Genomic DNA, 27,078 nt, shown 5'->3' on the forward strand with positions numbered 1-27,078 from the left:
GAAAGAGGAGATTCGAGAAGATCGAGGTGAAAATTGAATATGTTTAGCCTAGTAATAACAATCAAATGTTATCGCATATTGAAATAAATTGAAAAGAATCTACTCTAGTAGTAAAAGATCAAAATTCTTGAACTAGTTAATACTTATAAAGTGTAATTTAATCAAATCAAACTGGTGTGCATCAAAACTTAAACAGATATATATTGACACGTCTTTTGAAAATATCTCATGCCATATAACATGTGGCGGAAAATAGCTACTAGATGAGAACAAAGAAAAAAGAGACTCGGGAAGATCGGGTTAAAATTGAATATGTCTAACTTAGTAATAACACACAAATGTTATTGCATATAAAGTGCAATATAGTCGAACAACACTTCCGTGCGTCAAAACTTAAGCAATCATATTTTGTGACATATCTTTTAAATATATCTCGATGCCATAGAATATGACACGTAACACAAATAGCTCATCTAGTTACCTCGATAAGAACCGACAAAGAATAGACTCAAGAATATCGAGGTGAAAATATATAGAATATTTTTAACATAGTAATAGTACACACATATTATCACATACCGGAACAATAAAACATTGATTTGGAAAATAATATATACTTCGCACAAAAGAAATTAACAGATATGAAATTTTGCTCAAGCAAAGAAACTTCATGTTTGAAAAAGTAAACTTGTTCAAAGTGATATAATGTTTCCTCAAAATCTGTATATTAGTTAGTGCTTATAAAGTACAATTTAATCGAACAATATTTTTGTGCGTCAAAATTTAAGCAATTATATGTTTTGATACATCTTTTAAATATATCTCAACGCCATATAATATGACACGTGGCACAAATTATCTCCTCTAGTTACCTCGATAAGAACGAAGAAAGTCAAGATTCAAGAAGATCGAGGTTAAAATAGAATATTTCTAGTACAGTAATAGAACACAAATGTTATCGCATACCGAAAAAAATAAAACATTGATTTGAAAAATAATATATACTTATTACAAAAGAAATTAACACATGAAATTTTGCTAACCTGAAGATTTATCAAACAAAGAAACTTGATGTTTGAAAAAGTAAACTTGTTCAAATTGATGAAGCAAAGTGAAATAGTGTTTCCTCAATGCATATGAAGCACTTGTTGTGGTTGGAGAAAACTTGAACACTGAACTCACTTCTCTCCATTTCTTATTTGCCACTACCTATACAACAAAATAATATTTGTATATCTTCTTAATTTCTTTTTTTTAAAAATAAAAATAACAAAATGTATCTTATTTAAATGAAATAAATTACTATTATAACAAGAAAAATAAAAGTAGAAATATTTTAACCTTGTCAAAGCCACCCCTTTTAGTCACCTCTACATAAAGAACGTGCAAATCAAGATCCTTCCCACCAATCACAGGAATCCTTAATTAAACCAAATCAAACATTAATTATCTAAAAATATATAGTTTAAACTCGTGATTGAATTAACAAATCTCTCCTTGGTTTTTTTTTTTGGGGGGGGTAGGGGGTGGGGAGGGGGGAGGGGGGAATAATTCTTCATGAAAATACGTTACCCCTTGTCTCCACTCGTTACTGGCAGAATTCGAGAGGATGGATCATCTGAATCTTCTTCGAATAGAAAATTATACCATATAAAAATCAAAATTATATGTTTTTCTATCCCTTTGATCTTTTTGTTTAATTATTTTTTGTTTTTAAATTTTTTTTTTAGTGAAAATCCGAAAGGTGTATATAAGAGGAAAAATGTAAGGGAAAAAAATTGAATCAAGGACTACAAAAGTAAAATTAAAGCTTTTTGTGTGGCGGATTGCTTGGGCGGTCACCATCCCACCTTCAACTTTAAGATTGCAAGTTCAAACTACTTACGTGTATTTTATGGTCCAAATAGAGTAAAAAAGAAATTCTTGAGACACTTCCTAAATAGAGTTGGGTCATTCACATAAAACTCAATTGTTTGTATATGTTTTTCTATCCCTTTGATCTTTTTTATCTATTTATTTGTTATTTTTAAAATTTTCTTAGTAAAAATTTGAAAAGTATCTATAAGAGGAAGAATGTAAGGGAAAAAAATAAAAAAAGAAGAAACATAAAAGTAAAATTAAAGGTTATTTATATAATGGGTGCAAGGGAAAAAAAATTAAAAAGAAAAAAACATAAAAGTAGAATTAAAGGTTATTTATGTAACAGGTTGCTCGAATGTCAAGCATCCAACACCTCGATTTACCAAAAGAGGAAAAAAGATGAGAGCTTGGAAGGATAAAAAAAAAGTTGCTTACGTGTCTTTTGTGCCCAAAACAGAGTTAAAATTTTTGAGACACTCCCTAAACAGAGTAGGGTCATTCACAATCTTCTCATGTGATGCCATTGATTGAGGATACATCTGTCTTTTTCCGGCACCGGTAGAAACTAAAGCTGTCTGAGACATCATGGTACTGCCGGAGACTGATGACACATTCACCGGAAAATCAAGAAACCAGAGAAACAGAGTAAAAAACTTTGAGCCCAAAATGTAAAAAGAGATAATGAATACAAATTAAACAATTTGGGGTTACTTAAGCAGAAGAAAGTTGAAAAGATCAAAGTTTTTGAGACAAGTGTATTGAAGCAGCGGTTCTATGTGGAGAGTTTAGAATTTTTGGCTTCTTCTTCATTGCAAAACAAAGAAAAAATCCCTCAAAAAGATGTTGAATATCAGTAGGCAATGGCAAAATACATTAATTGAGAGTTCAAGTATTCCGATTTTCCGAATTTCTTATTTAAACTATCACCGACTATTATGAGGACGTATCTTAATTATTCTTTTGTTAGCTTTATTTATCTGAAATACCATCATGTCCAAGTAGGAATGTTAAGATAGGAAGGAAAATTAATTGATAGTTAAAAAAGTGTTTTGATAAATAGTTGGTGACACTTCAGTTAAAAAAACTCACATACCTAATAATTTAGTTATAAAATCAAAAAAATCATGATATTTTAGGTATGTTTTAATTTTGATTATTGAGGGTGAAGGTCAAAAAAACACATCTAAAATATTCTGTTTTTTATTTTATTTTTATACCTGAAGTATCAGATGTGTGGATTTCCTATCAGGACAATTATCAACTATTAATACGGATGGCAATGGGACGGGGCGAGGCCGGTTTAGAGCTACGCGGGGCAGGGTGGGTCTCGGATTTAAGGTATCAAATAATAACCTAAAGAAAATTAATCTTTGTAATTACTAAAAATCAAAAATATAAACTTTTTAAATTAAACTTTGCCTTTAATTTTAACTTTAAAAATATATATATAAACTAGGCGTGTCTAGTGAATTGTTAGTTGCTGAAATATTAATTAAAATCAGTTAATTAGCGATTAAGAAATAAAAGTTGAAATGTTAATTGGAAATAATTAATTAGTTGTTGATATTGATTAGCGAAAAATGAAAAAAAAATGAATTTTATTGTTCATATTAAACTCAATTAAAAGAAAAAAACTTAAAAAATTATGCGGGACGGATTTATGCGGGGCGGGTTAAAAATAAAATAAATTGTCATGCGGGACGTGGTGGGACAGTTTAAAAAATTGCGGGTTGAGCTCAACCCTCACCGCATCTGCCCTGCCCCGCCTCGCCCCATTGTCATCCCTATCTATTAACACATTTCAACTATCAATTATTTTTTTTTCTACATAAACGATGGTGATATTTCAAATAGAAAAAGAGAACAAAGAATAATTAAAATATATTTTAATAAATATTTTGTAATAATTTAGATATGAAACTAAAAAAATTGAGATATTTGATTGTGATCATTAACTTCTTTTATTAATTAAAAGGTCTGTTTTTGCTTATTAACTTCTAAAAATTTGTATATTTTGATTTCTCTGATTCATCCACACTCAATTCAGCAGCGATTGCTGCTTTTAGATTTGAGTAAGATACATTGTCATCGACAACGATTCCATCACTTTTGTATTGTTCATAAGTAATATTGGATTGCCAAACTCCAGAATGTCTCAGTAGTATCGGGATATTCATATCGATTAATTGATGAAACGCGAAGTTTGATTTGAATTGATGCTCTGTTGTTTTTCTTGTAGTCGATGCTCTGACTTTTGGCTTCAAAATTCATGTACATAACTGTCGCCTTCTTTAATAGATCAGTAATTGATATAAAGAGCCAATCTTTTATCCATAAATAGCTGACGTGCATTAACTATTCTATAGCTAAAGTTATGTATCATATACATAACTTATGTATCAGCAAAAGTGGGAAAATAATTGAAATCAACTTCGGTATGAATTGATGCTCTATTTTTTCCATTCGAGACGACGCTATGTTTTTTGGCTTGAATCTTCATGGACATAACAATTGATTTTTTTAACAATTGATGTATCAGATACATAACTGATGTATCAGACACATAACCCAAACTGAAAAAAAAATTGAAATCGAAGTTGGTTTGAATTTATGCTCTGTTTTTAGGCTTAAATCTTCAACTACACAACTGTTCTTTTTTTAACCAAATTAATCCCATTAATTAGATCAATAATTGATTTAAAGAACCAATCATCCCTTATATTAAGATACTATCCATAAATAGATGATCTTCATTAATTACTCATTACATAATTGATGTATCAGATACAAATCTAATGTATCAGAAAAGTTGGAAAAAAAGAGGGTATCGGGTAATTTTGATACAATGATGGATGTATAGTAATTAGACTTTTCCATTATGAAATTTAGGTAAAGTTTACTTTATATAAATCTAGTATCCTAGAGCTCTGTGTGCCCCAAAGTGACTACCCCAACCACACAATGTTTTCTTATATTACATATTTCTGTTTTTTGATTTTTCATCCGGTGTTCAGAATTCATGGAGCCCAACTAAATTCGAATTGCACACCCATTTGAGGATGGCGCTCCCAACCAGATTCTTTCCATACCCAGAGCTCGAACCCGAAATCTTTAATTAAGAGTGAAGCAGTCCACCACTGGATCAGTCTTATATTACATATATATGTTACTGAGACATTATTTTTCTTCTCACTCGTGGAACACCAAAAAATAAATAAAAGATTTTAATTTTATTTTTCAAAAACCTTTTCTTTCCTTCCAAACCCACCCTTAAAATCATTTCAATTTGATTCAAGTTTCCCAAAGTCATGACTCATGACCAACACAGTACATAGATTGGTTCTACATATGCAAACTTAAGACCCTCTTTTTACCAGAAATATACTACAATAAACTCATCATTTAATATTCCTTGAGTTTATAATTTGATAAAGTACTATAAATATAAATTATGTATTTTAAATCAGGTGAAAACGAGCTTCAACCAATATCCACAACAACCTATCCGGAGTAATCCTACAAGTGGAGTCTTGACAAAGATAAGATATATGTAAACCATATCCGTATATTTTTGTGGGGTAGAGAGGCTTCTGATACACCTTCAACTCAAAAAGAGAAGTTATTCAGAGAAAGGTTGTAAGAAGCAAAAAAAAAATGACACCAACATATCAAGGCACAGAGCAAAATAAAACAATAAATAGCGAAAAAACACAATGATATTACCAACCAAGTAAAATGGTTGTCCACTTAAAATGGTGGATAGTCCATTTACTTTTTAAGTGGGTAAATTGCCCACTAATATTTTCCTCCACTTGTAAATATGGCTATAAATATAGCCTTAAACTTCAATGTAAAAACACACAAAACATATAAAAGAAGAGAATTACTATTACTCTCTCTATATTACTACTCTCTCTATTAATACTTTCTATATTATTCTCTTGTTCTTCTTCCTTTATAAAATTGTCAAGTTAGTTAATTTATAACACGTTATCAGCACGAAGCTCTAATTTTTCAGAAAATTAACTTCTATATCAGGTATATCTACTAAAGAAATTTAATTTTTAAGTTATCTTTGTTACTTTCAAATTAATTTTCATCATGTCAAACTTGTCAAAATTGGAATTTGTGGCACTAAATATTTCTGGTAAAAATTATTTGTCATGGGTACTTATTGCTGAAATTCACATTACCGCTAAGGGTCTTGGTGATGCTATAATTGAAGAAAATACAGCATCAAGTCAGGATAAAGCAAAGGCTATGATTTCCTTCGTCATCATCTAAATGAAAGCCTAAAAATGGAATACTTAACAGTGAAAGATCTACTTGAATTGTGGAAAGACTTAAAAGGGAGGTATGACCACCTCAGGGCAACGGTATTGCCAAGGGCTCGTTATGAGTGGATGCACTTACGGTTTCAATATTTTAAAACCGTAATTGAGTATAATTCTACTGTATTTAGAATAACTTCCCAATTAAAATTATGTGGGGAAAATATAAATGATGAGGACATGTTAGAAAAGACACTAACTACTTTCCATGCCTCTAATGTAATATTACAGCAGTAATACCGTGAAAAGGGTTTTAAAAAATACTCTGAATTGATATCATGCCTTCTGGTGGCTGAACAACATAATGCCCTTTTAATGAAAAATCATGAAGCCCGTCCCACTGGAACTGCTCCGTTACCGGAGGTAAATATGGTAAAGGCACATGGCCAGTCTAAAAGAAGACAAAATAAAAATTATGGCCACAATAATGTGCCTGGACGTGGCAATGACAGAAGACGATTTAATAATCGTCGAGGTGGTGGTCAACATAAAAGGGAGAACAATATCAGTTCTCAAAATGGCCCTTCAAAAAGTAACTGTCATCGTTGTGGCATGAAAGACCACTGGAAAAATGAATGTCGGACGCCTGAGCATTTTGTAAGACTTTATCAAAATTCTTTTAAAAGAAAGGCAAATAGAGGTGGTGCCTCTTCTTCTAATGCTCGGATAGAGTCACACTTGGCGTTCGAAAATAATGTTGAGGCAAGGCCTTTGAATAATGATAATATTGAAGAAAATCTGGCCTTAAGGGATGATGATTTTAATGACCTCAATGATATTACTCATTTGGAGGTTGAAGATTTTTTTAAGGATCTTAATTGATGTTTAATTTCATGTTTTTCAATATGTTATCATGTACTTCGAATTATTGTGTTTTTACGTTTATGTATTTGAAGTAAAAAAAATAATAATAATCAAGGTCACATTTTTATGATAATTGTATATTGTTTATTACATTGTGCTATTTTACAATGTTGTAATTAATTACTATAAGTGTGCTATTATTTAATCTTAATATCATATTGTTACTAAAAATAATATTCGTCTTATTTAATGTCATTATACTAACTGTTTATTCTTGTTAATGTTTTAGACATTAATAATATATAATGATTGTATTATTTTTGTCAATAAACAAATTATCTATACATAATGAATAATATTATATTAATATTTTATAATATTTTATATTTGTTTTTAATACTTGTGTATAATATTTATTTAAGGTTAATAAGTATATAATTCCATAAACTAAATTATTGTAACATTCATCATAATTGAATCATATAATTTTTTAAATTCTAAATTACCATAATTTAACTTTAAAAAAAAAGGACTTATGTTTTTCTAGCAAAATTGTTACTTATTTTATTTCTTACAATGCATTTTTATTTTATGAAGATAAATAAATTTATCAGTCTTCAATTGGAATCAAGATGAATAATGGAGATATGTGCATTTTGGATAGTGCCACAACACATACGATATTAAAAGAAAAGAAATATTTTTGTTATTTGATTATGAAAAAGACCTATGTCAATACAATATCTGATAGTATAAAATTAATTGAAGGCTCTGGAAAAGCAACCTTATTACTACCTGGAGGAACGATATTGGTAATTGATAATGCATTATATTGTAGTAAGTCTCAAAGAAACTTGTTAAGTTTCAAGGTTATTCGCCAAAATGGCTATCATATTGAGACTGCAAATGAAGGAAAGGTTGAATACCTTTATATTACTACAATAAATATGGAGAAGAAAATTGTGCACGAAAAATTACCTGCACTTTCTTCTGGGTTGTACCATACAAATATTGGTACTGTTGAATCACATGCCATTGTAAACAAAAGGTTTACTGATTCTAATGATTTTATCATTTGGCATGACCGGTTGGGCCATCCCGGTTATAATATGATGCGCAGAATTATTGAGAATTCACATAGACAAACTTTGAAGAATCGGAAAATTCTTCAATCTAAGGAATTCTCTTGTATTGCTTGTTCCCAAGGAAAAAACTGATTATCAAACCGTCAGCAACTAAGGTTGGGATTGAATCCCCTGCGTTTTTGGAACATATACAGGGTGATATATGTGGGCCAATTCACCCTTCATGTGGACCATTTAAATATTATATGGTCTTGATAGATGCATCTACAAGATGGTCACATGTGTGCTTATTATCAACTCGCAACATGGTTTTTGCGAGATTGTTAGCTCAAATTATAAGGTTAAGAGCACAATTTCCAGATTATGCAATAAAGACAATTCGTCTTGATAATGCTGGTGAATTCACATCTCAATCATTTAATGATTATTGTATGTCGGTTGGAATAAAAGTTGAGCATCCGGTCGCTCATGTACATACTCAAAATGGTCTAGCAGAATCATTGATTAAACGCCTCCAATTGATAGCTAGACCATTGCTAATGAGGACAAAACTTCCTATTTCAGTATGGGGGCATGCTATTTTGCATGCAGCAGCACTTATGCACATAAGGCCAACAAATTATCATGAATTTTCCCCATTACAGTTGGCGTTTGGAAGGGAGCCAAATATATCCCATCTTAGAATATTTGAGTGTGCGGTATATGTTCCAATTGCTCCACCGCACCGCACAAAGATGGGTCTCCAAAGAAGGTTGGGAATATATGTTGGGTATGAATCTCCTTCTATTATAAAATATCTGGAACCTATGACTGGAGATTTATTTACGGCAAGATTCGCTGATTGTCATTTTGATGAATCAGTATACCCAACATTAGGGGGAGAACATAAGCAGTTGAAAAATGAGATAGATTGGAATTCATTGTCACTATCTCATTTAGATTCTCGAACAAATCAATATGAGCAAGAAGTTCAAAGGATGGTTTATTTGCAGAATATTGCAAATCAACAGCCGGATGCATTTACTAACCTTCCACGGGTTACTAAATCGCATATCCCAGCTGCTAATGCTCAAGTTCGAGTTGATGTCCCGGTAGGACAACTTGTTCAGGCAAATGAGTCTAGACCACGCTTAAAACGTGGAAGACCACTTGGTTCCAAAGATAAAAATCCTCGAAAAAGGAAAGGAATAAATGATCAAGATGATCATAATTTGGAGGCAAGTGCTCAAGAAGAGCCCAGAGACACAACAAATGGTGATACCACCGAGGAGGTCCAAGTACCTGAAAATAATGAGAATGAAGAAATCTCAATAAGTTATGTCTCGACAGGAAAATGGTGGAACCGAAATGATATTGTGGTCGATAATATTTTTGCTTATAATGTTGCCATTGAAATAATGCAACAAGATAAGGATCTTGAACCAAAATCTGTCGATGAATGCAGACAGAGAAATGATTGGCCAAGATGGAAGGATGCAATTCAAGCAGAGTTAACTTCACTTAAAAAACGTGAAGTTTTCGGATCAATAGTTCGAACACCTGAAGGTGTCAAGCCAGTGGGGCACAAATGGATTTTTGTGCGTAAACGAAATGAAAAGGGTGAAGTCGTAAGATATAAAGCACGACTTGTAGCCCAAGGTTTTTCGCAAAGACCTGGCATTGACTATATGGAAACATATTCTCCTGTGGTGGATGCAATTACTTTCAGGTATCTAATGAATTTGGCAGTTAATGAAAAGCTTGAAATGCACTTAATGGACGTGGTCACTGCCTATTTATATGGCTCATTGGACCACGACATTTTTATGAAAATTCTCGAAGGGTTCAAAGTGCCTGAAGCATACAAGGATTCTCGAGAAAATTGCTCAATAAAACTTCAAAAATCCTTGTACGGGTTGAAACAATCAGGGCGAATGTGGTACAATCGTCTTAGCGAATATTTGCTAAAAGAAGGATATAAAAATGATCCAATTTGCCCTTGTGTCTTTATGAGAAGGTCTGGATCTGAATTTGTCATAATAGCAGTATATGTTGATGATTTGAATATTATTGGAACTCCAGAAGAACTTTCAAAGGCAGTAAAATGTCTGAAAAAGGAGTTTGAAATGAAAGACCTTGGAAAGACAAAATTTTGTCTTGGTCTACAAATTGAACATTTTACAAATGGGATATTTGTCCATCAGTCAACATATACTGAAAATATTTTAAAGAGATTTTATATGGATAAAGCACACCCATTGAGTACTCCAATGGTTGTGAGATCTCTTGATATTAATACAGATCCGTTTCGGCCTTATGAAAATGATGAAGAACTTATTGGTGCTGAAATACCATACCTTAGTGCAATTGGTGCATTAATGTATCTTGCCAACAATTCTAGATCAGATATAGCTTTCTCAGTAAACTTGTTAGCAAGATTTAGTTCTTCACCAACACGCAGACACTGGAATGGAATTAAGCATATATTCAGATACCTTCGAGGTACCATTGATATGAGATTATTTTACTCAAATGATTCCACGTCACAATTGATCGGTTATGCAGATGCGGAATATTTATCTGATCCCCATAAAGGTCGATCGCAAACAGGCTATTTATTTACATGTGGTGGTACAGCTATATCATGGCGTTCAACAAAGCAAACTATGGTTGCCACTTCTTCAAATCATGCAGAGATAATAGCCATTCATGAAGCAAGTCGAGAATGTGTTTGGTTAAGATCAATAACTTAACACATTCAAGAAACATGTGGTCTTTCTTTGACAAAAGACGCTCCAACAATATTGTATGAAGACAATGCTGCATGTATAGCTCAACTGAAGGGAGGATACATCAAAGGAGACAGAACAAAACATATTTCACCAAAATTCTTTTTCACTCATGATCTTCAAAAGAAGGGTGAAATAGATGTCCAACAAATTCGTTCAAGTGACAATTTGGCGGATATGTTCACCAAAGCATTGCCAACTTCAACCTTTGAGAAAATGAGATACAAAATTGGAATGCGTCGTCTTCGAGATATTAAGTGATATTTTCATTAGGGGGAGCAAAATACGCGTTATACTCTTTTTCCCTTAGTCAAGATTTTGTCCCACTGGGTTTTCCTGATAAGATTTTTAATGAGGCAGCACTCAAGGCGTATTATCAGATGTGTGTACTCTTTTTCCTTCATTAGGCTTTTTCCCACTGGGTTTTTCCTAATAAGGTTTTAACGAGGCACAACATCTATGGATGTTCAAAATAACAATGTATATTATTTTATTTTTTGTAAAGTTTTAACGAGGCACATTTCTCGTGGACATCCAAGGGGAGTATTATCAACCAAGTAAAATGATTGTCCACTTAAAATGGTGGATAGTCCATTTACTTTTTAAGTGGGTAAATTGCCCACTAATATTTTCCTCCACTTGTAAATATGGCTATAAATATAGCCTTAAACTTCAATGTAAAAACACACAAAACATATAAAAAAAGAGAATTACTATTACTCTCTCTATATTACTACTCTCTCTATTAATACTTTCTATATTATTCTCTTGTTCTTCTTCCTTTATAAAATTGTCAAGTTAGTTAATTTATAACAAATGAAGAATAAAAAACTACAGGACTACTTAATACTACTACTAATAAGGAGTAAAGGATATGGGCGTTGCCTCTCCCACCTAATGGGGACCAAACTCGGCTACTTACTAATCTTTTACCCTAATCCGCTACCATCACATTCTGCAAATGATGACAGAAAGATAGAACACTACACTGTCATAATACCAAGTGCCACATAGGTATAGTAAATTTAAACTTAAGCAAAAGGAATGATAGTTTAGATTACTACACATGAAGCTCTCTCCATAGTAATGTACCATGAGAATTCAGAAATGAACTTAATATGATCAAGATCTATAAATAGATTAAAGTACGAATAAAAATTATTATACAAAACATTATTTCCTTTATGAGCGCACCACGAGCACTCACAGAGCTGAACTTAAACGATCAAGATCCACAAATCCAAAAAGCACTGCCCGGTTACGTTCCTTAACCTTCACTTGATAGATAACTCTGCACATTCCAACTGGCTATTTTAGTCTGCTTAACATCAATAGATAGAACGAATCATATAGTAAACGATGTACTAATTCACATACCTCAACCCTTCCAACCACATTTCTGTGATTAGAGTTTCTCCTGGATAGACATGTAGTAGAAATCTGCCAGATATGATCTTTATCATGTTCTGATCACCTGCGCAAATACATTTAATGATAGCCCTAACTGCAAATCCAAGCGTGCACAACCCATGCAGAATTGGACGAGAAAATCTGGGCAAATATATCGAAATAAATTAGATTGCAGAGCCATATTGGTAAATGCAAGAAAACAGATAAAAAGAAAAGATAGTAACGTGATATTACTCCACTAGAACTAGAAATATAATGAGGGTGACATTTCAACTTCAGCATTCCAGAAGAAAAATCTATCCATCAGCTGATGTACTAATGAAAAAGAGAGTTAATTGACACTTCAAGTAGAACACAAAACTTTAAATAAAAGAAACACCTTTCTGGATCAGGGTATGGCCTTACAGTTGCACAAAATAGGTCAACCAAGGGCATTGTCGAGCTCCACTTGTTAAAACCATGAATATTAGGAGATGGACAGTTATGTCTAAGAATCATTATCCAAGTTCAGATTTCAAATTCTTGAAGTTAATAGTTTCTCCACTTATTTTCCAACATGCATTTCGGTCAAAGGACTCATCTTTTAGGGGTATGTCCCAGAAGAAAATGAACTCTAAAGATGGTTTAGGAGTGCGTTCTTTTTACTCACTACAGTTGTTGGAAGAAATTGTTAATGGAGCAGGGGGTTTAGGCCTAAGACCAGGGGAACAACATTATCACGAAATATTGCAGTGGGGAACTCTTAAATCATTTCCTTTTTCTTTCCTGTTCACCTAGTCCACAGGCTAGGCTCGCTGCATCAGCATTTTAGATGGGCAAAGTTGAAGGGACAAAAAGCTTACCTCTCTTAACAATATACTAGCTGTAAACCTTAATTAATACTTCCAGTTAAGAAAACTTGTTAAGTTTGGTGACATTTCTTTCTAAAAGTGGGGGAAAATAGCAAAACTTGCAAGTTACCACATTATATGCTCCACACGCAATATCTCTAGTTTGACAAATGAATTTTCTTCATATTTATTGCAAACAACAGGGGGGTCCATGTCTAATATCACACAACTTTAATAAGCATCGATAATTGGCAAACATTGGCTACTAAATAGCTCAAGGATTAAAAAACATAAAAGTTATTGGCAAAGAGAAGAATCTGTTACTCATAAAATATAATAATAGTTGTCTATAGAGTTGCTCATAGTAGATTACCCTGCAATTTCTGCAAACTTTGGATCTGAATGCAATGGATTGTAATCACCAGATAGCCTATACAGCAAAGCCTGCATCACCGCATTAGAGTCGTCAAAAAAATCCAATAAAAACAAGTATGACTAAAGAATTTTCAAGCCCTCAAAGACGATGTAATTATCAGAATTAACATGCCTTTGACAGGTATAGTCCTACACAACTCAAGTAAATACAACCATAGCGCGTTCAAGGTACAAATACTGACGCTTAGATTTATGTAATAATTAACCATAAAAATCAATAGGCAACTCATGTGACCTACCTGTGATGCATGCGTCCATTCTTCAGATACAGCAAAGGGTTGGCTTTTGGGTATTTTAGGAAAGGCAGACTGATTACTATGATTGCTGGAGTAAGAGTAAGGCTGAGATGACTTCGAGAACCCACCAGCTCCCCTCAAGTAAATAGCCAAGCTGCAAGTAGTATGTGGCCTTTACTGTTATCTTAAACATAATAGGTCTATGCATATCAGTTCAACTAAAACTCACCGGTTCATGCATAGCCGTTCACCAGATTCTTTCTCGTAACTCACAATTTCTACTTCAAGAACGGTTGCTTTACCTGTTGCAAATCAACAATTTGTAACTTACAAAGTTACATATCTTATCTTTTCATTGCTATCAGAAGCAATGACAGAATATCATTTTGATTTCTGTCAATCTATTTCCAAAGTGCCTTAGCTAAAAAAAAAGTGAAGTTTCAAAATTATAAATTCAACCCATTCCCACCAACTGCACAACAATGGGAGTCTTGCTATAGACCATTTGCCTCAAACTCAAATGCCTCACATACAGCTGTCTATATGTTTCTTCAATTCTCCAAATTTAATATTACACGAACTTATTTAAGTTCCTGCATAGTTATTTATGTTTACTAATCATAACCATACCTTTGTCATGCAATCCAGCAATACTCGTTTTATTTAGTATCTGCCACAACAAGAAGGTCAAGGAAATAACACATCTGGACTAATAAAAGAAAGGGGGGAAATGATAAAGATAATTAAGGTTGATAACAAAGACTAAGATGTATTCTTGCAACACAAAACTATAATTATAATTTAAACAGAGTCATGTTTCAAGTGCTGCCAAGAGAAGACTCCACTGCCCTCAACTACGTTTCATTGTGGCCAGGTACAAGACTTTGGTGAAATAACTAGACCCAAACATGTAAATATAAAAGTGAAAACATAAAAGCTTTGGTGCGCATATACATATACAAGAAGTGAACCAAATGCCACTATCCAAAAGTTGGGCATGAAAGCCGAGGTAAAATATGTACAAGTTTAATACACATAAATATATGAGCTTTGGGAATGAAAGTTGAGGTTTGTAGATAGAATGTTGCTATTATATGGATAGAGTTATAGAACATCTATGCAAGAAAGTTATAACTAATTGGATGGCGAAAAATCTTTTCTCAAGAAAACATCTATGCAAGAAAAATTGCTACAAATAGTTGGCGAGGAAAAATTACTCAAATATTACTGTTGATCTTCATCCATTATAGAATACCCTCTGTATGTAAATTTAAGAGAGAAACTATGGTGTCGCTAGATAATTGAAGGCATTTAGCCAGACACTTACACAGCCATGGGAAGGAAGTGGCTTATAGACTTCAATGTATTGCTGGCCGTGCAGTAGAAGACGTGGATCAAATCTAGTGAAACGAAAGCAGGAACAATGCTCTTGAGCTAACATTAAGCAGTGCAGAGCAATTACATCTCTATTCTAGTCAGAAGAACAAGCAATTTTTCTTTCTTTATCACTTCATTAAATACACGGAGAAACAAAAGCAACAATATTGCATCTTTAAGGAAAAATGGATACACATAGAAAGGGAACCGACCCCCCTGCCCCCAACCAAAACTAAAACAGGACGTGTTTTACTCACTGCAAGCCTGGAAGCTGCTCAATTTGCGAAGAAACTCCAAGAGTGAACAAAGTAGAAAAAGTTGGCAAGACCTACAAATATAAAAGGACACAAGCAAAAAAATGCAAATCAATAACAGTAACGAATTACATTTCATCTCTTAAACCTTTGCATTCCTGGATAGTATAATTTAGTGATTACTTATTACGCCAATAAAGTGCGTACATTCCCTTCTTTTTTGTGCAAGTACAGCAAGGGCATTAAGGATGAACAATTACTCAAAGTATGACCTTTTGATGTTTAATAGACATAGTAAATCGTTAGCAACAAGCACGTCCCAGTTAAAGGTACCTAAGCCTTTCCAAAGATAAAAACTTCACCTTCGCCGTCACTAAATCTAACAGGTTGGTCTATGGCTCGACGTAAAACATGTTACACTACACAAAAATTCATTACTTCCTACCATAACAAATACCTGAATGAATTCCTGACCATCTTGATGATAAACATATTTAAGTTCTTTATCATCAATAGCATCCTTTGAACATGCTCCTACGCCAAGAGCATAAATAGCAGCATCCCTATATCATAATTAACAAGAACATCATAAAAGCAAAAAAAAAAAAATCCAAAAATGAAGAACACAACCTGAATTCAAGCACACATATTTACGCGAATCAACGAAATTAATCACGAAAAGAGCAAATTGCATAGGCGGATCCAGAATTTAAACTTGATAAAGGTAATCCAGATTAGTTCAGATTGAATTATAGCTGATTAATGATGAATCTTAAGTTAATCAATCATTAAGCGAAAAGAAAACTTAAGAAATAAAAATTCCAACCTAGCAAGTACCTTTCAGTGTAAGTATGTAAGTTCTGCAAAAACGAAATAAATCAAGATTAGTGACGGGATTAAGCTAAAATTGAAAACCCAGAAAGGAAAAAGGATGAAAAACCTCAGGAAATTTGTGGGAAATGATTAATTCAGGATTGATTTCAGAATTTCCAGAGCCCGCCATTGAATCTTTGATTGAAGAAAAAAAGAGAAGAGAATCCCCAATTTCGAACAAGATGAACTTCTTGTAGCAGAGGTGAATTAACACAATCGTTTAGCACAAAAAATTGGTCATGGGTTTGGAACGACGATCGAGATGGATAGATAATGATTATATTCCTCACATTTTTCTAGCTAATAGATAGCGACCATTAACTTCCTCAAGTAATTTCGAGATTTGATTTTTCTACTTAATCAGATTATCCGTGTTTGTTTATTTATTTAATTTTATATAAATTTAACAGATTATTCGATGAGAGAGATAAGAGATAATTAATTTCGATATTAATTTTAGGATGAGTTTATTTCATATTTGATTGGAATAAAATTGCGGGATAACTTATATCGAGATTAATTATTCTGAGATTTTAGTGTTATTTTTATCAATTGAGTGTGGATAATTAATTTGAGATACACATCTCGGAATAACTCGTTTCTAACAAACAAGCTCTAAATGTTTATTTATTCACATCCAACGTTAGAAGATATACATGTTAGATAAAGTCAAGTTAAATAACTCATTTAAGTAGTGAATAATTTATTTATACAGTGAACGCTTTTGTAAACACGCACATAAGTTTTTTAAAAAATATAAATCAAAGAGTGTCTAATAGCAACGTTGTATTATGTGTTCAAGTATTAATTTAAATAGGCATAATAAATAAATGTGTCATTTAACTTGACCCCAATTGATATTTATGCTCTCAAATTTTGGGCGTGCACAAGTAGACACTTCAACTTGTATAAAATTGAACAAATAGACGCATTCATCCTATATGGCGCGTCCTACATGGTAATGTTTTGTCCTACGTGTATTGTGTCACATAGGATGTGTTTGTCTACTTGTTTAATTTTATATAAATTTAAGTACCTACTTTTGCACACCCAAAGTTGGAGGACATAGATGCCAACTGAAACCAAGTTAAATGACATATTTATATTTATGCCATTAAAATATGTCATAATTCAAGTATATAAATAAAATTATTATCAAACTTACATGAGTGCTCATGAGATACAAGGGAAACGAGTTGAAGTGCTTAGTTATCAATTGAGGTATTTAGATTTGCAATTTCAAAATTAAAATGCATAAGTGCCACCTGAAGTCAAATTTGAATGTTTATTTATGTATTATGCCTTTTAAAATAACTAAAATTCTGAACCATTGCAAGTGTAAAATCAAGTAGTAGGACTTGAAGATACTAGTTGCAACATTATGCAAACATGAATGGAGACAAAGTACAATGAGTCAAATTCACCAATTCTGACTTTATATGACTGAAGAACTCTGACTTTATATGAAAAAACAGAAAAATAACTCAAAAGCTAATGAAGGAGATCGACAACTTGAACAAGCGCACAATAGTTTAAAGTAGAAGCAGCTTTAAATTGGAATTCAGTAGAGCAACGGGGTAGAGGAATTGATCAACTCATTGGCTCCATGACCTAAACGTTGTAAGTTCAAATCTTGTTCGTGCCTAATCGCTAAGCGGATCCATTATTTATAAGGCATCCCAATGCAACCGAAAAAGAGGAACTCCTTTTCTATTATAGAAAAGTTTGATGTCAAAAAAGGAATTAAGTAAGGGAAATTTGATGTACTTACTAATAATTATAGAAAGGGGATGCGCTCACGCATGCAAAGAAAGCTCGAATCTTAAAAGTATCCTTAGAACACGAGTTCAAAAGGAAATTTGCTTGGCGTTTTGGGCATTGCTTGGGATGAGTCAAGTATGGCTATTTATTTGGTACCCTCAATTTTCTGAGTCTTAACGACTCTGTGAACGATATGTTAGCATAACTTCTAGTCATAAAAATAAAGGAGGTAAACGTAAAAAGGCATGAATTTCTGCTCATAGATATGATCATTGATATGAAAACAGCAATTCAATTGTTGTTATTAAGACAATTAAAACAATGAGGATAGAACAGGATACAACGAAGCGATGAAAGAAAGAATGGGACCTTGAGCTAAGGTCATTCAAACTAGTTTGTGGTAAACTAAACAAGACAAGTAATAAGCTTTTACTTCAATCCTAATATAACTTTGCTCTCTGAGGTTGTGTATGTAAGTCAATTTCTTCTCTTATTTCTCACTGTGGCCTATATGATTTTCATGAGTGTTGCAGCTTAGCTTAGAGCGGTCTTTTATGTCGACCAGCCACATCACCACATAAAAGAGCATTAATTGGAATGGGATATTCATCGCGCCAAGAGGTTGATGTCGTGTATACCCTCATGTATAACTGCTGTCCTAGATACTGTCGCGCCCAAAACTCAGATCTTAGGTTCCACATTCCCACATTGTCTAATGCAATGTATATTGTTGTGCATGACTTGGGATACACCTGCATTTTGAAACATTTTATCGTGTTAATTTCCGTTCTCATTATAGTCGAGGCAGAGTAATATCAAATTCTGTTCCATCTTTTTTTTTCCAATCTTACCTGAGTTGTGATTCTTGAAACTGCATCGCGGAGATTGTATTGGTCCCTACTAGCCGGAGTCCATTTTCCTCCATCCATTCTGCATTAACAATATCAATAGAAGTTAATTAAGAATGAATCCATACATCTACATGACATTAGAAACGACTCGTGTATTTTTTTCTTCAAAATCTTACCCTACTACCCAAAAGGCATAGCCGTTTAGATGCCAACTCTCCATGATTCCCTCCTTGTTCTCGAATACAATCTCAATGAATGTCCTGTAATCAGTTTGCAAAACAGATGTGTCAAGGTAAATTCCTTTACCGGTGGGGGCATCAGGTATGTTTCCGGGGGTGAATCCACCAATGTTGAAGTAGTCAGCAAGCTTGAGGGGAGTATTACTTTTAGTTGGCACAAAGGACACACTGTTGACAGCATATCTTTGCTTGCCATTGACTTGTCCGGCAGAATTCGCGAGCCTGATAGTTCTAGTCGTGTTGATCATACCATAATGGTATGACCCTTGTGGGTTTGGCCTTGGTCCACTCGTGGTCAAGTTGGTCCTAAAATGAGTACCAAAGGTTAGAAGCACACAAAATGATTTTCTTGATAAACAAACACAAATATCAGTTGATTGTATCTCACCTAATAGAACGGGCCTGGGTAAGGGACCAACCAATTTCGATGGTTGGACCACCAGAGGGAGGGCCAGTGAATTCCTGGTTAGAGTTGTTGTAGTGAAGTACACCGGTGGTAGTAAGGAGAATAGACGAGAAACGATTTGAAACAACAATGTAGTAGTCCTTAGGAGCTTGATCAGCTGTGATGAGGACAGAGTAGGGTTGTCCAACATGAACGTCGAGTGAGGAATATGTCTCTTGCATTGTATGTGTTCCTTCTACTTCTACCAATTTCATTTTGTGTCCTTCGATACGAAAGTTGAGTGAATGTTCCAATCCAACATTTGATATTCTTAGTCTATAAGTTTTCCCTGTATTCATACAGAGTTATAATACTCATTGTTAGATTATAACATTTGATATTCTTATAATTTCATATAATAAGAAACAAAAGGCAATTGTTTTTCACCTTGATCAACTGTGAAGGAAGCGCGATTAGGGCCTTGAGGACCGTGGCCATTGATATGAAGGGCATCAACAAAAGGCAACTTGTGGTTTCTGTCAAGAATTGATTTCAAGTACTGCATAAATTGACGTTTTAAATCCAGTTAGTATCTGAACAAATCAGCAAATATCTTTTCTTATAACCGTAGGGTGAGGGTCAGCTTAGAAACCTCCACTAATTCCACAATGTACCTGATCAGTTAACTTTGTCCGCCAAGACTTTGACACCATACAAGACATTATATTGGGATTTGGGACCTATTACTATCCCTCCTCACTCAACACATATCATGATTTGTACTAAAGCTTCTAAAATTTTACCAGGGGACTCAACAGTTTATATATAACGAAAAGGTTCACTAGTCATACCGTGTGATTGCTCGTTTACCAATCGCCAATAAGGACGATGAAATCACCAGTAGGCTCATCGAAAGGGACAGGAATCCCAGGCCTACTGAGGATCCTGAAGCCTCCAAAACCACCAGAAGCTTTGTGGAATGCAGTTGAAGGCAAAATAGTAAAAACTACCTATTTGATCCTTCACTTGCAAAATATATGTGAAATTCTTGCCTGGTGGAATTGGGCATGTAGTTCCCCATACTCCATCTTCAAATGAGTTTTTCCTATTTTGTATTCCATTCGTAGCAGTTTGTGTTTAGTTAATTAATTAGAAAGGATTTTTTTATAAATATTATAACAACAAATTGCTCGTTCTTGAACTTCACTATCATAGATGTTGTCGCGAGATAATGGGTGGACTTATTATAGGCATATCTGGAGGAGAAATAAAAAAAAACTAGCATATGATATTTTGCCTTGTTGGTATGTTGTTCTCCACTCTTGCTTGACGAACTAACTTCAGGCCTCGATTCATTCTCAGCAAGGAAGGAATGAGTCGATTTCCAATTTGCGCTCGACCAAGGTTTATTGAAGTGCGTTTAAGAAAAAACTATTTTATGTTTTTAGCTTTTGAAAAAATAACTTTTGCTACTAGCTACTCAAAAACACTTATTTTTTTTCCTAAAAAGTTTGGACATTGCTAGTGCTATTATTTAATATTATATAACTTCCATTTAGGGCAAAAAAATGTTGAGGGACATTGTTAGTGCTATTATTTAAATTCAAAACTAAATATTGGTGTAGTGAAAATGTGGACACATTTTGCTTTGTGCTTTTCTACTTATGTTGTTCACATGCCCTTCACATGATTACCTACTCTTTGTCTAGTTTTTCAAACATTTAAACATTCGTACAACAAACTAATAGGAACCATGTGACTTGTACAAATTAGAATTGACTCAAAATATTGTTCAACTTTTCCTACATTGGATCAATACAATATTCTTGAACCTTGATTACATCGTTATTGTAATGACCCTCAAGGTCATTTTTGGATTTTGTAAAATGACCATTTTACCCCTCCCTTTAGATGCCTCGAGTCGTTTATGATTGTTATCGGGTATTGATTTTTAGAAAATCCTATGAAAAGTTAAGTCTTTGGAAATTTTGAGTTTTCATAAGCTTTAAGTATTAAAAAGTGGTATTTGGGGTCAATTGGAGCTACAGATCTCGAAACGGAATTCCGTCGATTCCAGCAGCTCCGAAATGTCAAAATTGGGTTAGGAGACTTTACGGAATCAGTTTTGGAGTTGTAACAAAGATTTGAGGCCTTGAGTTGAGAATTTGAGGAACTTTAAGCCAAGGTTTGACTTTGGTCAACTTTTGGAGTTTCGAGTCCATTTTGGTATTTTGAAGGCCTAAGTTGGTTTAGTTGCGACTTTTTGATTTTTGGGTCAACGAGATCTCGGATTCAAATTCTGATGGTTCCATCAGCTCCGGAATGACAAAATTAGGCTAGTAGCACTGTTGGAATGACTATCGAGGCAATCGATACGAGTTTGGGGCCATTTGGTGCTTTTGACTTTGAAACTTAGCCTATAGTTGACTTTGGTCAACATTCTTGGAAAACACGCTCGAATAAAAATTTTGACAGCGCGGTTAGTTCTGGAATGTCAATTTTGGTCAGGAACGACCTTTCGTTCGCTTCCCGAGGCTCCCGAGCTAATATCGAGACCCGTTGTGGAAAATGACTTTTGGATGTGGGGCCCACTTTTTATTAAAATGATCTTGTATGGAAATTCTGAATGCGCCATTGAGTCTGGATTGTCGAATTTAGTGGGGTAGCATATTTGGTTTATTTTTATCGGATTCCGAACGAATCCCGAGCACCCCGTCGGAGATTTTGGAATTTTCCAAAATCACCTATTGCATCAAAAAGTTGATGCAGAAACAAAAAACGTTTTTGGGTTTTTCTCCAACTTTAAAACCCTTTATCTTGAGTTATATAGCTCCAAATTGGGTGATTCAAAAGGCAAACTTGTGAGATTTTTCGTGGAGAACGCATTGGGGAGCTTGGAAACTGATTTGGAGCATTCGATTCAGGTAAAAATCAGCAGTGTCCATTTCCGGAATGGATTTTTGAAGAACTTTGATAAGTTATTTCTTGACCAATATAAATCCGATTTGGGTGATTCCAGAGGCTATCTTGCGTGGAAATTTAAGGAGAACATCTTGGAAGTTTCAGAATCTGTTTTTGGCACGTCGTTCGAGGTAATAAATTGATTTTTAGCTGCAGATTTAGTAATTTTCGGAATGAAATTTTATTGAATTTTGAAAGAGTGTATCTTGGTCAATATAACTCCGTTTTGAGTGATTCTTGAGGCTAGATTGTGGGGTTTTTCGCAAGGATCATCATAGTGAAATTTGTTTGGGTTGAAAGAGTCTCGTATTTCCAGAATTTACTGATTTTGATGCTGCCATTTTTGGTCCTTTAGTCCGAATTTATGAGTTTTGGTTGTTTTATCGTCTTGCGTAATTTCTCACCCCGAATTGTGTTATAAATCTGATTTGTGAGCTTGAGGTGACGTTTAGAACCTGTTTTGGGGGTCAAATCCAGAATTTCGTATGTGGGTCTCACAATTCCCGTTTTAGACTCCGAAATTGGCCCGTCTCCAAAACAATTATGTAATTAGTGTCTAAACGACCGTATCGACGTTGTGGTTCTATTTTTGACAGTTTGGCAGCGTTCCGAGGTCGTTTGAAATGGAAAAGCTCCAGCACAGTGATTTGAAGCTCGCGTGTTTAGCCTACAGGTAGGCTACGGTTTACCTTTCTTTAGATTGAGTTGGAATGTGTGAAAGCATGTTGAAATAGTTGGGATTTTGGTTGGGTAGTTTAATTGTATATCTCAGGTGTTAGAAATCATGTTTTAGGCTTGTTATCGGGTTTTTCGGGTATTTAGAAGCAGATGTATCTTGTCGTTATTTGTTAGTATTATAAGGAGAGTTGAATGAGCATGTTGTTGATACTGTGGAGTATGTTGGCCTTAGTATAGGTGTTAGAAATCATGCTTTAGGCTTGTTATCAGGATTTTCAGATATTTAGAAGCATGTGTATCTTATCGTTATTTGTTAGTATTATAAGGAGAGTTGAATGAGCATGTTGTTGATACTTTGGAGTATGTTGGCCTTAGTATAGGATGTAAACTTGCTTTATATGCCCGGCGTCGCTCCGGTGGACTTAGATCCCTATAGAATGGTGTAGCGGGATAGTGCCTAGTAGTTGGTCTTAGCTAGGCGATACCCTTGCTCTTAATAACACTCCCACCCATAACTCGGTATAGTCATAACTTTTGAGATGCGTTGGCAATACTAGAATTCGTGATCGTTCGGCTTCGGCTCCGGTTCGAGTTTTGGCGGCATATCAGTTGACACATTGGGGAGGAAATTCTCGGTACTGTTGTTAATTAGTTGGAAAGGATATATTCGAAACCATGGGATAAATTATCTATGAGCATCCGGGTACCCAATCCCGGCCTCCGTTCTGAATTATCTAGGAGCATTCGGGTACTCAGTCCCAGACTCCGCCGACTTGCTAGTATGACGAGCATCCGGGTATCCAGTCCTGGCCTCGATCATACCGATGTATTACGGCGAGCATCCGGGTACACAGTCCCGACCTCGACCGCACTGATGTATTACGGCGAGCATCAGGGTATCCAGTCCCGCACTTATGTATTATGGCAAGCATCCGGGTACCCAGTCCCGGCCTTGGCCACTTTGAATATTCGGGCGAGCATCTGGGTCCCAGTCCCGGCCTCGACTCCTAAGTCACCCCTAGATCGATTGACTCTTGGAGATTCTGGGTTTTGGAAATGATACAGTACTTCGGTTTCTGACATTGCATATTCTTGGTTCCTAGCCTTGGTAGTTGTAGCTATTCTGTGTACTCGGCGAACTTATGGGGGTTCGTTCCGGTTTTTATTTAACTTGCGTACGAGTGTCCCGGCTGGGCTTCTGGGGGCCCAGTTGGGTATAGTTAGCTGTAGCTCTCGTAGATAGTACTCTTTTCACTTTAGATGCTTATATTGATTCCTATATAGGCTTATTCCTCTTTTTCATATTGTTTTCACCTTTTCTGCTCAGTCGGCCTATGATGCCTACTGGGTACCTGTTGTCTTGGTACTCATACTATACTCTGCATCTACTTTCGTGATGCAGGACCGAGCACCAGCTACTGTCACGAATAGATCGAGCTTGTTGCAGTCAGATTTGGAGACTAGGGTGATAACTTGGCGTTTTTGGATCACTTCTGTTTCCTTCAGAATGGATGGCCCGTCTTTTGCCTTTTGAGACTAGCCAGTTGTTATATATATATGTCCGGTCCACTTTCGGGACTTGTACTCATCTTTTATTTTATAGCAGCTCTGTACTTGTGACTTTCAGGTTTTGGGAGGAATCTTTAGTTGTTTAAATTATGATTTGGTTTACTTCCGCTTATTCATTCTGTTTACTTTTATAATTCGCTACTCTTATTTGGTTTCTTCCCTCAAACCCATTACTTGAAGTTCCGGATTGAAGAGTTGGCTTATCTACTGATGGGTTATAGTAGGTACCATCATGACCTGATGAAAAGTGGGTCGTGACAAGTTGGTATCAGAGCCCCAGGTTCGTTGGTCTCACTTGTACAGAGCTAACGTCTAGTAGAGTCTCACGGATGGGTGCGGAGACGTCCGTAACTTATCTTCGAGAGGCTACAGGATGTCATTAGGAACGATCTCTATGTTGCTTTATTTCGTGCATTCTTGTGTCTTATTGGTTTCCTGAAATCTTATTTATTTCGCTCTTTCATCGGAATGGTTCGTACGCGCGGTACTATTGGAGATGATGACCCACCAGTTCCGGGTAGGCCTTGAGGCCGGCCCCGTAGAGTAGGTAGAGGAGCAGCACTAGCTCCTGACCCGGAGATAGAGTCGAAGCTAGTAAAGGAGCATCAGAACGCTTCTATTCCTACTCAGCCAGAGGGACCACCACCACCAGCATAGCCCCCAGCTGCACCAGTTATGACCCCAGTACTGCAGGCAGCGATTGTGCAGCTCCTCACAGCTATAGAGGTTGTACCACAGGCCCCGACCCCAGTAACATGCATACCGGCACCGCGGGATCCGTCCACCTAGCCAGCACCTGAGGTTCAGCCGCCTTCACCAGTTGTTGCACCCCCGCCAACAGTTTTGGAGGGTGTGATGTCATTACAGAATCAGAAGATGTTAGGGGTATTTAGAAGGCTGTCACCCCCGATATTTTTTGGAGCTATTAGCGAGAATGCCATAGCGTTCTTGACTACCTGTCAGGAGCAGCTCCATTCCTTAGGTCTTGTGGAGTCCAGAGGCGCCGACTTCACTGCTCACCAGTTCAGAGGGACAGCTAGACAGTGGTGACGCTCTTATTTGTAGTCCAGGCTAGCTGGGTCACCACTATTGACATGGGCCCAGTTCTCAGAGGCTTTCCTGGCTCTATACATCCCTAGGAGTGTTAGGGACCGACTCCCGAATCAGTTTACTCAGTTGGAGAAGGGTCACATGATAATTACGGAGTACGAGGCCAGATTTCATCAGCTTTCCCAACATGCCACTATGATTCTACCCACTGAGGAGGAGCGGGTATGATGTTTTTCTGCGCGGATTGAGACCTTACCTGAGGGTGGGGATTGAGCACTTGGTTTCTGTGGGCTGCTTTTTTCTGGATGTGGTGGATCATGCCCGCACGATCGATATTATTCATCGTCAGGCCCAAGGGGGAAGCGATAAGAGACCCAGGCATCAGGGTAGCTACAGTGGGTCCCAATCTAGGGGCCATGATAGTTATGACAGGCCCCACCAGCGATTCTAGCAGTATAGGTACAAGTAGGGTCAGTCCAGCCGGCCGATTCAGGCCGCCCTGCCAGCAGTTGAGGGTAGTCAGCCCCGTTCGGGGGGTTCCACTGCAGGGCAGAGCTCGAGGGAATCAGGTCTGCTTTCTTCCTACCGCGTATGAGTTATCAAGGGTCGCTCACCTTTAGGATGCTTCGATTGTGGCTCACTAGAGTACTGGGCTAGGGAATGTCCCGGCCGGGCTAGATTGTTAGTAGTAGCACCACCTCCACCAGGAGGAATAGATCAAGGCCACGGCCGCGGCGATGGTCAGTAGGGTGTTCGAGGAGGTTCCCGAAGAGGCAGGTCAGGTGGTAGGGTGAATGTTCGTGGGGGAGGCCGACAGGGCCACTTCTATGCTGCTCCGGCGAGGGTAGAGGCTGAGGCATCAGATGATGTTATCACAGGTACTATCCTTATTTGTCAGCAGATTGCTTCAGCTTTATTTGATCCAGGTTCCACGTATTCCTATGTGTCTATATATTTTGCTCCACGTTTGGGTATTCCTTATGAGTCACTTGAGGTCCTGTTACATGTTTCGACCCCGGTAGGAGATTCTTTAGTAGTGGATCAGGTTTGTAGATCCTGTGCAGTGACTATTTAGGGGCATGAGACTCGGGCAGATCTTATTTTACTTGATATGCTGGACTTCGATATTATTCTGGGCATGGATTGGCTATCCCCTCATCATACGGTTTTGGACTGTTATGCCAAGACCGTTACATTAGCCATGCCTGGTATTCCCCCGGTCTTGTGGCAGGGTGTTTATAGTCGCTCACCAACTGGATCATATCCTTTATGCGGGCCCAACGGCTAGTTGCATCCGGGTGCTTAGCGTACTTAGCTTATG

At 35.9% G+C, this 27,078-nt stretch overlaps 1 protein-coding gene and 1 pseudogene across 1 annotated transcript; both read right to left on the reverse strand.

Moving 5' to 3' along the window:
• Nucleotides 1–11,842: 11,842 nt before the first annotated feature.
• On the reverse strand, nucleotides 11,843–16,600 carry LOC129887826 (enoyl-CoA hydratase 2, peroxisomal-like). The gene is made up of 11 exons (XM_055963056.1): nucleotides 16,331–16,600; nucleotides 16,228–16,250; nucleotides 15,848–15,953; nucleotides 15,394–15,464; nucleotides 15,087–15,159; nucleotides 14,390–14,429; nucleotides 13,989–14,061; nucleotides 13,763–13,913; nucleotides 13,462–13,532; nucleotides 12,226–12,399; nucleotides 11,843–12,139 (listed from the first exon to the last, which is right to left on the reverse strand). The coding sequence occupies exons 1-11, from the start codon at nucleotides 16,391–16,393 to the stop codon at nucleotides 12,052–12,054; spliced, it is 933 nt and encodes a 310-aa protein (XP_055819031.1). The 5' UTR covers nucleotides 16,394–16,600; the 3' UTR covers nucleotides 11,843–12,051.
• A 1,706-nt stretch (nucleotides 16,601–18,306) lies between these two features.
• On the reverse strand, nucleotides 18,307–20,620 carry LOC129885179 (L-ascorbate oxidase homolog; annotated as a pseudogene).
• Between the last annotated feature and the right edge of the window lie 6,458 nt (nucleotides 20,621–27,078).

Source organism: Solanum dulcamara, chromosome 4, assembly GCF_947179165.1.
Source record: "Solanum dulcamara chromosome 4, daSolDulc1.2, whole genome shotgun sequence".
NCBI lineage: Eukaryota > Viridiplantae > Streptophyta > Magnoliopsida > Solanales > Solanaceae > Solanum > Solanum dulcamara.

Bases quoted from the DNA above. Each gene is read 5' to 3' on its own strand.
- LOC129887826 (XM_055963056.1), bottom strand. From the start codon at position 16,393: ATGGCGGGCTCTGGAAATTCTGAAATCAATCCTGAATTAATCATTTCC. The intron at 15,160-15,393 runs GTGAGTAAAACA...TCGTTTCACTAG, and splicing joins GAGCAGCTTCCAGGCTTGCA to ATTTGATCCACGTCTTCTAC. The intron at 13,533-13,762 runs GTAGGTCACATG...GCGGTGATGCAG, and splicing joins AATGGACGCATGCATCACAG to GCTTTGCTGTATAGGCTATC.